Raw genomic sequence first — 12,970 nt, forward strand, 5'->3', positions numbered from 1 at the left:
TTCATAGAATATTTAACACCTTGTTATTATCGATTAGGCTTGTTTGGATCATTCCAAATCCAGTAAAGAGAATCCTACATGTACCGACCGACCTCACGACCAACATGACAAGAGAACCCGTCTACACTGCAAAAAGATCCGCCTCACGCTGGGCTCGCGGGTCTGTCTGTAACGCGAGTCCAGCTTCACCGAGTCGAGCTTCAAGACGCTCCAAAGGCAGGAGAAGTTCTAAAAAACGTTCTGGTAAAGTTTCACTCAAGTCAGAGGCAGCGGTTTAAACTGGGCGGCGTCACAGAGCACAGGTCGAGATGGTTTTTTTGCAGTGTGGCGGCGGACACGGGACTCACAACGATAAAAGCGGCGATCGGTTCCGCACGTGAATCATGGCCCAGTTCTTCAGTCACAGTGACATCACTGCATCTCAGACGACATGGCGTCTGAGGCTACAACCACTCGAGTCGCACAGAACCACACCAGGAAAGCGTTTGCCGTTCCCTCTCATTGCTTTGACTTACTTTCTGCCTCTGGTCGAGTTATAACTCCCGCCATATTTCTTCCGATTTAGGATGAGAGCAGCAATTTCTGGCACGTAGCGAGCAAACATGGCCTACATGCATGGAAAAGACAAAAAAAAAGGGCATGCAGAGAAGGCGCTACTGCGACGGAGGCAGCCCGGCCTCCTTCAATACTTACTTTCTCCCATTAACAGCACTATAGGAACCACCATATTTCTTGCGGTTTCCTATTAACTCTATGATTTCAGGGACGTAGCTTGCAAACATGGCCTAAGGAGAAGATAGGAGACAGAAGAAGAGACTAAAAAATAGAAAAGCAAAGGAGAGCAGCTCCTTCCATTTGGATCATTGAAGTCAATGTGGATGAAAACGGAAACGGTTTGACTGGTTTTCACAGATAAAGGAGAAAAACGGCAGCTGACGAGCAGATCTGAGATCTGTGACAGAAAAATCAAAGTTAGAGAAGTTCAGAGAAGCCATGTTTCATCCAACAAACACGCGTCAGGGCGATTTGGGCAGCGCAGCCAAATGGATGGCAGACGTCTATCACCTTTATGTACACCCTAGGATTTATTCCAGGATCACACGCACAACAACGTAAAATAAAAAGGTCGAGTAGATTATGGATTATAATTAAATGAGAAGCGTCCGCTGGCGTTTGGTTCTAATAACGGTAACGACTACCTGTAGACGCTGCACGGACTCGCTTATCTTTGTTTTATCTTAACTCTAACTCGCTGTGGCGGCGAGTCGACTTTGAAATCCTCAAGTTTGCCGTATTTTGGGAAGTTGTTAAAGATGTGGTTGGTGCGTCCTGATAAGAGTCAAGGACGTCCAAAAGGTCCCCTCGACCTTCAATATTATGGGATGTCGGGGCTTTATGATCCGGATAACGGCGTCCTCCAAATGATCTTTGTCTCCGTCCTTTATCAGGAGACTCTTAGAGAGGATGTTTGGTATTATTATTCTGTAAAACATCCACTTCCTGTTTACTATTTGTGAATCTGAGATAATGTCGCTGCATCCATTAAGCCAGGCTTGAATAAATCACACCTGTCGCGCGGTGTTTGTTGGGGGGGGGGGGGATCAGTAAATAAAACAATCCAATCCTCTGTGGGCCCGCCCAAGGTCGGGCACACCTGAGCAGGTAGCATGGAGGAGGGATTTTTACCAAACCGCCGAGGATGAAGAAGACCATGAACAGGCGGCCCAGCGTGGTTTTAGCGTAAACGTCGCCGTAGCCAACGGTGGACATCGTGACCATGAGCAGGTAGACACATTCCCAGTAGGACAGTGCCTGGGAATTCTGGAAGTTTTCCCAAGGATCCCCGGAGTTCTCAACCTGAAACAGAGGAGGAGCGTTCCTAACCAAGAGCAAGAGCAAGTCACCAAAAGAAGGAAAAGCAAAGCTCCGCCTCCTCACCAGGTGAATGAAGCCTGCTGCCGTTAGCCACGTGCTAATGAAGATGGAACACAGATTCACCAGCTTGATGGAGTTACTGTTAAAAAGAAGAACCAGAAGACGCGATAAAAGAGAAATAAAACCAAAGTGATAAAGAAATCAATGAAACTCAATGAAAAGCTGCTGCATTTTATTTAGATTTCAATTAACATGCGATAAAGATTTTATTTTCATTTATATATGGGCTAATGTGGATTTAAATGCATGCATTATCGTGCAGGTCTTCCTCCCTGCATCAGCGCCGTTCTGTCTTTACATCTGAGCCAAGGAAAAGATTATTCTACACAAAAAGCTTTCATTGTAAGCAGCGAGGCGACAAACAGGAAGCATGCAACACGTTATCAGCTGGAACGTTGCACACGCAGCGTTGAGACACTCACCTCGTCTTTAGAATATTCAAAAACTGTAAGATTTCTGAGAACTGAATCAACCTCAAGGCCCTTAAAAACCTCAACCCTGCAGAAAACAAAACACACAAAGGAGTTAAAGACGATTTAAACAGCAGCAGCATTCAGCAAACGCATCGCCTGACACACCTTTAATACTTTCATCCATATTTAGCAACTTCATTGGATTCATGTTGATTAAAACTAGAATATTAATTCTAAAATATCATAAATAAAACAAGCTCAACAATAGATTTCTGCATCGTCAGCCCTCGGGGGGGGGGGGGGGGGGGGGGGGGGGCGTTACTGACGCGATTCATTCCGAGCGTGGGTGGGATGAAAACCTGGATGAGAGGCAGGTGGACGCCGTCACGCCGTCGCTTCAGGAGACAGACGTGACGTCTAATCCAGATTTACAGTGCATTTAATGGAGGATAAACAGATTCTGCTTCTGCGACATGTTAAAATGTTCAATATTCCCTTCCTGCTGGAACGAACATGATCCAAAGCGAAACGACACACAGGTAGCGTTACGCCATCATCATCGTCATCATCATCAATCAGCTGGAAAAATAGAAATAAATCATCTTTTGTAAAATGACGTGTCTTGCCAGAGCTCATGTCTCATCCGGGGAACGTAACTGAAATCCTGAAGCTGCTCCAGCTGACGCGTCCAGAGACCTCCCGGCACGCCAGCGGCCGGCTTTAGCGGGGATTCCCTGCCGGTCTTACCCCAGTAGGAGATTAGGTGGAAGCACGCCCCGAGGTTGTACCAGATGCTGTCCTGGTCCTTCTCGCTGGCCTGGCCGTGGCCCGTCCGGACCCTGTATCCCTTCTGGAAGAGCTCTCCGGTTGATTTCTTGCGCCTTCTTGTGTTGCAGGCCACCTCGGTGTGCGTCCCTCCATCCGGCACTCGGAACACCAGCATCTTGGTGGGAATCATGTCTGGAAGTCGTCTCCAAAATCAGCTTCGCATCCACGTCGTCGAAGTCCGGCTCGAAAACTAAACCTCCGAAAAGAGAGAACGAGCCGCCGTCATGGCGACTGCAGCCGACAGGTTGGAGGCTTTTTTTTCTTCTTTTTTCGGAATGTGATTTCAGACCTTCAGAGCGTCCTCCCAGAGATGAGGCGTGTTCGGTCGGCTTAGAGCAAACCCCTTTCCCATCAGGATATTAGAGTTTAAGCTCCTTTAGGATTCATTCAGGGAAACGAAGGGGCCAGGCGGCGAGTCTGTCCACGTCCCATGACCCCCCCCCCCCTTGACAGACCACATTTCATTCTCTAATCTTGGACGGGAACAGCCTGTGTCTTTGACCCATAGTGATGTGTACAGCCGGGAATGCCGAGTGTGGAAAAAGGACCAGCTCTGGCAATAACAGCGTTTCTCCACGGATTTACTGAGATGACAATAATCCTGAAATTAATCACAGTTGATGCGAAAGCTGCCGCCTGTTGTCGAGGCTACAATTAAAAGTGCAGATTAAAAAAAAACACACAGCGTCTGATGGAAAATCTGACAAAAGGTTAGAATCTACGGATTATCAGATTATTGAATTTAAATCCACATGAATTCACATTTCGGGTCGTTTAATTTGAATCATTTAGTTTCAGTGCGATTCAAATGGATCCTCAAGGAAGAAACAAACCGACTCCTGACCGGGAGTCGCTTTCCTCTCTGCCGTTCCTCCTTCCCGTCTATTCATCATCCTGCAGCCGATTGACTTCGGACATTTAGTTCCGATTTAACACTCAAAGCCACTTCCTGTTTCTGAAACCGCCAAGACAAGAATCTCTTATCATTTTCTGCAGCACATTAATCTCTTCAGTAAAAATCCACCCCCTACATGTTTATCATTTATTTACTCTGTGAGCCGTTGGTATAAATTAGCCAAGTCACTGATCGATGCATGGCGTGTCCCTAAACCCGCCTGCAGCCGGCGGTTTACCCACTTTGGATTTCAGTAAACAGAAGAAGTGAGCAGCAGCACAAAAACATCAACACCTACACAAGAAGCAGCAACGGAAGCCAGCGCCATAGCAACCGCTGAGGAGGATGCCGTTAGCGACAGTAGCTTTGAGCTCTCTGACAGCTCCTCTGATTATTTGATCCATTAATCATTTAGAGGATCAATCTCATTTGGACACGATGCAAAAAAGAAATAAGACTGAGGCTTGGGGGGGGGGAGCATCAAATCAAAGCTGATCAATAAATACGACAATATTTGACAAGAGGTACAATAAATTAACACCAACACTACACCGGTCATACACTAACATGACCACTAGATGGCACCAGCAGCCAGCGCCGCCTTTACGTTAATGAAAAAACACAACGTTATAAAACTAAAATACACCCGGCAGGTTCTGGTGATGTTCCCGCGACAACAACAACAACAACAACAACAACAACGGTCCCCTAAATCCTCCAGCGAGGAGCGTCGCACACGAACACACAATTTAATGCACAATTTAACAATGATAGTGAAGTAATTCAGCATTCTGTCGTTCAGAATATCAGGCGTCTCCGCTAGCAGCCGCTGCGCCCGTCGAGCCCACTAGTGGGCGCCACCGCCGCCACGCAGCACACGCCACTCACCGAGCCAGCTCCTGTTCAGGTACACGGAAACAAACACCGGTGGAACCGTGAAGAAGTCCACCACCGAGTTGACCTCCAGCCAGAACCACAGCTTGTCGTTGGCTGCGATGAACTGAGAAGCACGAGGGTCAAACGTGAGATTCGTGAAGACGACGGGGGCGGAGCTAGAGGCTCGGCTTCACTCACGCGGAGGCCGAAGTACAGCAGGAAGAATATGTTGAAGGCCATGTCGATCTGCAGCGTGAAGTCTTCGTAGAAGTTCTGGCACGACTCGATGGGACTGAGGGAGAAACCAAGTCGGTTAAAGGTCGGCGAGGAATCGGCAACAAATTAAAAGCTGCAAACTGGATCCCCAAAAACAAGAAGAACTGAAGCGACGTCGCACCAAGAGAACGGCCGAAAGGCGTAAAGTAAAATCTAATAAACCGAGAACGCCGTCCTCGCGGATTTCATAGCAATAACATTTTATTACTTTGGCCCCATCTGAGGCGCGGCGGCGGCGGCCGATGGATATAATAATGGGCTAATTCTCAGGTATGGAAAACTCATAATCCACAAACATGTGCAGCTGGATCTAAATCTGGATCAGAACCATGCCGGATAGTTCTGCCCTCATTGGCTGGAATGATGCGCCAGACACACAAATCCATGTCATAGCGGCGTTTAACAGACTCATCTTCGCCGGGAGGACAGGAAAAACGGTGCCGGTAACGCTCTCGCCCCCTAGTGGCTAAAGAAATAAAGCTCCAGTGTATTCAACGTTGTTGAGATGAAACCAGGAGTCCGGATCGCTCTGGGTTTATCCTCTGGGACTACAGCTTCAGCTCCTCGGTGGTTCCGAGTGTCGCTTCCAGCCGGGCCAGCCTATCCATCAGTCACCAGCCTCAGCAGGACTAATTACAGGAAGCGCTGGATCTATTACAGGTGAAACGGTAGGAAGCCACAGATGGCGTCGGCGAGGATGTAACCCGAGCTCGTCTGGTTAATGACAGGAGATCATCAGAGCGAGCCGAGCCTTCCAAATACCCAATCAGCTGGACGGCGGATCGCACGGCACAGAGCCGCCCAAAGCAGAGGGTAATCCGGAGCTGCTTGTGTTTTATGATGTATTTAATACTCACTCGGAGGAATCAATGAAGTAAATAACAAGCGCCCCGATGCTGAGAGCGAAGACCAGCACCACCTGGAAGAAACGGGGAGAAAGGAGAGATTTAATTCAACCAGAACACCTTTGCACGAAGTCCAGTCAGAACCGCACGGCAGACGAACGTCTTCACCGCCCATTTCATCTTAATCTGCTTTAGATACGAGCAAAAGGGATCAATGACACCTCAAATTAATAAAATCAAGTATAAAATGCACCGCTGTGGTGCCAGCTGGCAGCAGAGAGGGGTGGGCGGGGCCACAGAACGAGGCTTCAGCGCTGAATGAAACCCAGCCTGATGGGGGAGGAGCTGGAGGAGGAGCAGGGTAATAATAAACATGAGATCCAGAGGAGGAGACGTGAAACCTCACCTGAGGCTGAAGAGGAAATACTGAAAGGTGCAGGAGGACAACTTCCTGTTTAATCATAACCAATGGATCAAGTGATGAAGACGAGGGCTCGATGTTTTACATCCGACCTTCGTCCATTTAGAGGCGACACAATGGCCGTCCTGAGCCAGACGCCAGCAGCCATGCATGATGAATGAGCCCGGCCCAATTCATTTCCACGATGTGGATCGTACGGTCAACCTGCAGCCGCCGGCGGCTCCCTAATGACGAAGAGCGCCGCGTTCGTTTTTAATCCGCCCGTCTCCGAGAGGAAGAGCAAAAATACAAGTTCCCTTCATCTGGTCACAGTTCAGGAACTGGAAACGGTACCGGTACCGGATTCATCCGTCACCAGGCAACGACGCCACCACATCTGTAGCTCCGCCCACAAGTAGGCACTTTACCGGACCTTCCAAAGGGGGCGTGGTCATGCTGCAGCATCTAAACCGGGATCCTCGGCGCTGCCGTCTGGACCCCAGGCCGTCCATCCGTCTGTCCTCGAGAGACACTCTGGACACAGAAGAGACTAATAAAAATCAAACCGTCCTGAAGCTGAAGAGGACCATCTCAGGCCGAGTGGACGCTCGTGTTCTCCTTCAGGTGTCTACCTCAGAACCAGAGAACCGGTTTCAGACCGAGGGACGCCGGCAGAATACTGATCGGGACAAGTCAGGATCAGAAGACGTTTATTTATGACCTTAAATCACGAGCCAGCCCTCGCTGTGGTTTACAGCTGCTGCAAATGAGGGATGAACCCTGAGGGACACCTTCATCGTAACTCCTCGTCGACTAGACGTCTCTGTCCGTCGTCCAGGGCAACAACGGCAGCGTCAAGCCCGGTGGACCAGATTCCGGTTCCTGCTGCAGCTCATCAGGAGTTCCTGCCTGGAGCTTTGTGCCACCGCAGGGACCGTGTTGAACAAACGCCAGCGTTACACGCCGGGGGGGGGGGGGGCGTCACGCCACGGAAAATACAACAAGACATCAGCGGAGTCCCTGAAGGCACCACAGGAAAAAATAGCGGAGCCTCTCCCGAGACGGGAGGTTTACCTGGGGGGGGGGCAGCCTGCAGGGACTCGACGCCTGATCACACTTCCTGATTCATCCCACGACCTGACATCAACGCAGCGTGGATTAGCAGCGTGGATTAGCAGCGTGGATTAGCAGCGCCCTGCCGGGAATCCACAGTCAGGAAAAGAGAAAACAGGAGTGGGCGAGAAACGGAGCGGACCCATCAGAACACGCTGGTTCTGTTCTGGAGACGGGACGACAGCGCGGGGAACAGAACCTCCCAACGAGAAGCGTTCTATCAGAATAATACGAAATAGTCTCCGATCGATGGCGTCAGCCCCCCCATCAGATGGTTTTAGGATCTCCTCTAACGGTGCGGCGGGACACCTGACACCTGCACGCCGTCGTTCACCACATCACGCACGCGTTTAAAAGGTAACGCAGGTTAAAACGCTCGGAAACCCAACCCTCCTGGAACGCCTCGGCCGCTGTGGAGGTTGGACTGTAACTACCCGCCGGCCGAAACCGGGCCCCGTTGGTTTGACCCGGGGTCACGGCGTCCGCTCTCGGCTCCGTCCGACCAGAACGGATTCCTCGGCTCCGTGATGAAGAGGCACGCGGGTAGAATAACCGTCACGTTTAACGGCACCGACTAGCCCGAGGCAAGGCGCCAATCTTCTTCCGGCGTGATAAATCAGCAGGAAGCTGGAGCTAAACCTCCAAACCGCTGCCCCCCCCCCCCCCCCCCCCCGACTCTCATCAGACAAAAAGCTTTTCTCAACGAGGAGGAGAATGATTAGTGGCCCTCCAATGATTTGGTTCAGAGCTCCTTCCTCTCTCTGCCGCTTTACCAGCATCAGACAGACGACCTCTTGACCCCAGACGACCCTGAATCTCCGGCTGATGATGATGATGATGATCCTTCGCTATAAACTCTGTCGTTTCATTTATTTAATCTCCTTGAATCGGAGCTGAAAAATGACATCGTCGCTTCCCGTCATTGTGTGTTCCGGCAGATTGACACCTTTAAATTAATCCCATCAGATTATCTACCAAATAAAGTGTGATGTTAAGATTATTACGAACAGAAGAGCAAGACAAACTGTAAAAAAAAACATATTTCACGTTAAAACTGCAGGGAAGAATTTAGAAATAAAACTCTCAATTTATAATATTTCTCGTCGTTAAGGAGAAATCGTTTCCCTCAGACTCCTCCGTGACCCCCGTGACCCCGGGGGAGAAGGACAGGAAATAGATGGTGCCACCACCTGCCCCGCCGCCGTCGTGAGGCGTGTTTGTTTTTCCGACGCCAGCAAACAGCCGTGTGATGACATTTCTGGTGAATAGGAAGGCGGCTCTGGATCATGGAGACGCGACAGACGAGCCGCCCCGAGGAAAACGGCGCTGATCCGAGATAAAGCGCCCTGGCCGCTAATCAAACAGTCCACGGGTCAGGCCTCGGCGCCGTCCTCAGGGACGCATGCACCTGTTTGTCACTCAGCATCCACGGCGGGAGGCGCCAAACGCGTCAGATCGCTGAAGAGAGAGAGATTAAATCCACATCGGGCGAACAAAGTCCTAAAAGTCATTCAATTGCTGCTTTAAAAACACGCAGCTACTGAGATTAGCGTCCTGCGTGGGCTCTCCCCCCCCCCAACACTCACAGATAGAGAGTCAAACAAACGCCCCCCCCTCTGGTTTAATCCATCTCATGATGGCCTGGAGAAAAGCTCTAATGCCCCCCCCTGGAACAGGCTGACATAGAAAACACACATCTGCCCGGCTTAGGTTAGCTGCAGTTACCATGGTTACAGACGTGTGTGAAATCATCGCTGAGGCTGTGTGTTTGAGCGACACGCACACACACACAGCTGGTCTGTGGCAGCCGAGGTGATGTCACGCCTCCGTCGGCGCGGCGACGAGGTCGGCCCGAGTCATCGGAGGAAGGTGAAGAAAATGTGCCAGTTGCCAACGACAACGACAAAACTACAGCAAGCGTTTACCGGGATGTCTCGTCCTCTCAAACGGGATCAGGCGGTCCGTTAACGTTGTCGTGGTCGGGTCTGACCGCCCACCCGGCGCCCGTGAGTAGCACCCTCCACACGGGTGCTGATGCTGCACCACGTTCAGGCGGGGGGGGGGCTGAAAGTGGGAGGGGCCCCAGAGCGCCGAGCTCCCACTCATCTCATCACTGCGCAGTCTCAAAGCTAAGCGCTAACGGACACGTCATCGGGAACAAGGGGGGAGGTTTGAAACGCTTCCAGAACCAATCAACCCAAAAGCCCCCCCCCCCCCCAGCGGCGTGTTCGGCGTCACGCTTCGCCTCTCCGGTTAATGAAGGACGGACTCACCAGAACTCTTCCCGTCAGCGTCTGGGCCGAGATCATGACCCCCGCCCAGTCTTTGACCGACGTCATCCAGCCCACCTCGCTGGCCGCCGCGTCATCCTTGTGGGCGCGCTTGATGCCGTCAGCCGCGGTGATCCGGTGGACCCCCTGCAGAGAGTTGAAAATCAACTTTGAGAACTGGTTTAATCCCAGTTAAAACTGGTTTGAACCAATTCTGTCTTTTAGTGAAGCAAATATAAAATGTTTAAAAGACAAAAAACCCGAAAGCGTCGCTTTCATGTGGAGTCCGGCTCCTCTAATGATAACCCACACATTTAAGACTCCAGGAGCGTTTCCATGGCAGCCAACGAGCTCCTGGTGTTCCTGCTCCGCTGAGCCGGCTGTCTGTCTCTCTGCCTGTCTGTCTGACGGGACGCTGAGGCTAGCTGGCGTAGCCTCCAGGCTAACTCCTGCTCCTCCTCCACCCTAACGGTGTCACACAGCTCCCTCTGAGGCCGTCCTCCTGCTGCTCCTCCTGCTGCTCCTCCTGGGAGATATTCCTGCTCACAGGAACTCAATCCCGTTCAGCGATGAATCGGGACGACGCTGCGGCTCTAACCCGATAACAGAACAACACGTCGGCTTCGGTTAGCGGCCGGAGCAGCGATGAGGGCCAGAGACGACCTCCGGGGAGTCGGATTACAAGTGAACGAACCTCGCAGTGAAACGAATGTGCAGAACCTGAAGTGATCTATTCTGACCCCCCTTTAGGGCTGGCTTTGTGTCCTCTCGCTGGAGGGATGCTAACACTGTTAGCGGAGTGCTAGCCATCGGCGGCCGCACACGAGTCTAACGGGAAGCAGGAAGTTTAATTGGCGGCGTGCTGTGATGTAGCACGTCTAAACCACGATGATTATTAATCCACAACGAGCTTCTCTTCAATTATTCTTAAAAAAGAGGTCGCCGCTGATTTCACCTGAAGGTCACCTGCACACTTTCATTTCATGAAAATCCATTTTTAATAACCAGAAACATTCATTACATCCAATCAGGCAGGACATCCTGTCGTTGTCACGGTGATTGATTGTCCGAACCGCCACGGTTAGGTTTTGCGTCGTCTAAATCGTCCTCGCACCAAAGGTCATTGATCATCAGCGGCCCGCCGCCGGCCGTCGACCCCAAAAAAGATTTAATTCCAGACAAATATAGAATCTAATTAACGACGAATCAGCTCGATCTGTTTCTGATTTGTGTCCTAATCAATCGGTGGAATCGTCCTGATCATTTGATTAGTTAATGATTGATTATACTAATGGTGGAATCCATAGATTCTTGTCAGATTATTATTTGATTATTAAAGTCTGAACACATGCAATGCATTCTGGGATATACATCCAGACCCAACGCCCTGAGGGACACCACGTCCTCAACGTGACATCACAGCACGCCGCTCCAAACAGCCTGAGGCTCAACCCAGCAGAGACGTGAGGACGTTACCGCCGCTAGCGTTAGCATCAAGGCGCTAGAGCTGCTCCGGCTAATCGCAGTTAGCACGCGATCCTAAAAGGATAGAAGGTCTGCGTGTTAATTAAAGCGTGCTGCCTTCAGGTGCAGCCTCTCCTAAGGTCACGTTTAATCAGTGGTGCGTTCACTTGCCCGCCGGCTACAGGAGAAATGAAAAAGGAACTAATGAGTGCGTTGGATGACGCGTGATTTCAGATGTTGCTGCTGCAACTCTCAGACTCGCAATTATTTCCGATCCAACGTCTGCATTGCTCTCATAATCGCAGTATTTCAGAAAGCACTTGAAAGCACCATGAGGCGTGAGGACAATGGAGTCACTGTTTCCCTCTCCGGAAGCGAACCGCTAAACATCGGAGGTCGTGTTCTGAACAGAACACCGATGGATCTGTGGCGTCTCCGTGACCCGTCTCGGCGCCGGCCATCCTTCATCAGAACCTCACAGAGCTCCATCAGACCGGGACGACACACAACAGAACCGACCGCCAGTGAACGCCCCACAGGAGGAGGTGTCCCTCCAACAACCTGCCACGTCTCTAGCAGAGATATACTCTCACCATCTAGTCCTTGGCTTGCTAGTTGCTTAGCAACAAAAACACTGATTCACACGATATGAAGCTGACGCTGCATTTCTGACTCCTTGGCTCCTGAATGAGGAGGAGACGGAGCAGGAGTTAGGAAAGGAAGGGAGGAGGCGATGGAAGGAGAACCAGCAGGAGCGACAGGAAGTCAGCGAAGCCGGCTTCTGGCACAGGATAAACAGGTTAGCATTCTGCTAACAACTCATTAGCCTCAGAGTGCCCCCACGCAGATATGACATCTGCTCGGGTCCGATCTGGATCACAAGTTCCTGATCTATTCTTGTAGAATAGCTTGAGATGTGATCCAGATCCAGGGGCGGGGTTTGAGGGTCAGCCAATCAGGGGACTGTCGGTTTGGAGAAGCTTTGGTGGAGGTAATAAAAAGGACTTGAGTAACGGGGGGGCCTTCGCCCCCATACAGCGTTCTGTCTAGGAACGCCCCTGCTGCCCAGACCGTGTGACGTGAACCGATTCGTCTTTGATTAGGAGCCCATCTGATCGATAAAGCTTTAAATCACGTGATGAAGTAACCCCACCCACCTTCTTTCTGCCGTTGCAGTGGCAGCAGACCGTCCACAGGTACCTGAGGGTTCTCCACAGGAGGATGATGAAGAGGCCCCCGAAGAAGGTGACCATGGAGGAGGCGAGGAACGCCCACCACATCCTCTGGCCGTTGCTGTCGCAGGGCACGTCAGGTGAGAACGGGATGATCACGTTCATCTTGGACATGTGGACGGACGGATCCGGGTTGAATCGGTCCCTGTTGTTCGTCATCCCGCCCCCCCCCCCCAGCTAAGCTCGGCTGGGATTCAGGCGCTGCGGGGAGCTCCGGGCGGCCCCCCCTGGAGCCCCAGCGGCTCAGCCATGTCGAGTCAACCCCGTCCGGCTCCTCATCCAGCAGGAAAAGTGGGAAAAACTTCTTCTGAAATCAGGTGCGCGCCCCCGATGCGCGTTCACGGCGTCATCCTTCGCGTAAAAACCACGCCCCCCCCCCCCCGCGGACACAAACTAAGTGTAGAAGCGGCTTACCGGCGGACA

At 51.3% G+C, this 12,970-nt stretch overlaps 1 protein-coding gene across 1 annotated transcript in view; it reads right to left on the reverse strand.

The window, feature by feature from the left end:
- LOC137909887 (calcium-activated potassium channel subunit alpha-1-like) overlaps positions 1-12,706 on the reverse strand; it is a 28,963-nt gene extending 16,257 nt beyond the window's left edge. The window contains exons 1-9 of the mRNA XM_068754319.1: positions 12,473-12,706; positions 9,855-9,998; positions 6,081-6,142; positions 5,146-5,239; positions 4,960-5,071; positions 2,358-2,433; positions 1,939-2,014; positions 1,687-1,857; positions 694-785 (exon numbers count right to left, since the gene is read on the reverse strand). Coding sequence (XP_068610420.1) covers positions 694-785; positions 1,687-1,857; positions 1,939-2,014; positions 2,358-2,433; positions 4,960-5,071; positions 5,146-5,239; positions 6,081-6,142; positions 9,855-9,998; positions 12,473-12,706 — 1,061 coding nt within the window. The remainder of the gene's footprint in view (positions 1-693; positions 786-1,686; positions 1,858-1,938; positions 2,015-2,357; positions 2,434-4,959; positions 5,072-5,145; positions 5,240-6,080; positions 6,143-9,854; positions 9,999-12,472) is intronic.
- Positions 12,707-12,970: the final 264 nt, after the last annotated feature.

This window comes from Brachionichthys hirsutus, chromosome 21, assembly GCF_040956055.1.
Source record: "Brachionichthys hirsutus isolate HB-005 chromosome 21, CSIRO-AGI_Bhir_v1, whole genome shotgun sequence".
NCBI classification, from domain to species: Eukaryota; Metazoa; Chordata; class Actinopteri; order Lophiiformes; family Brachionichthyidae; genus Brachionichthys; species Brachionichthys hirsutus.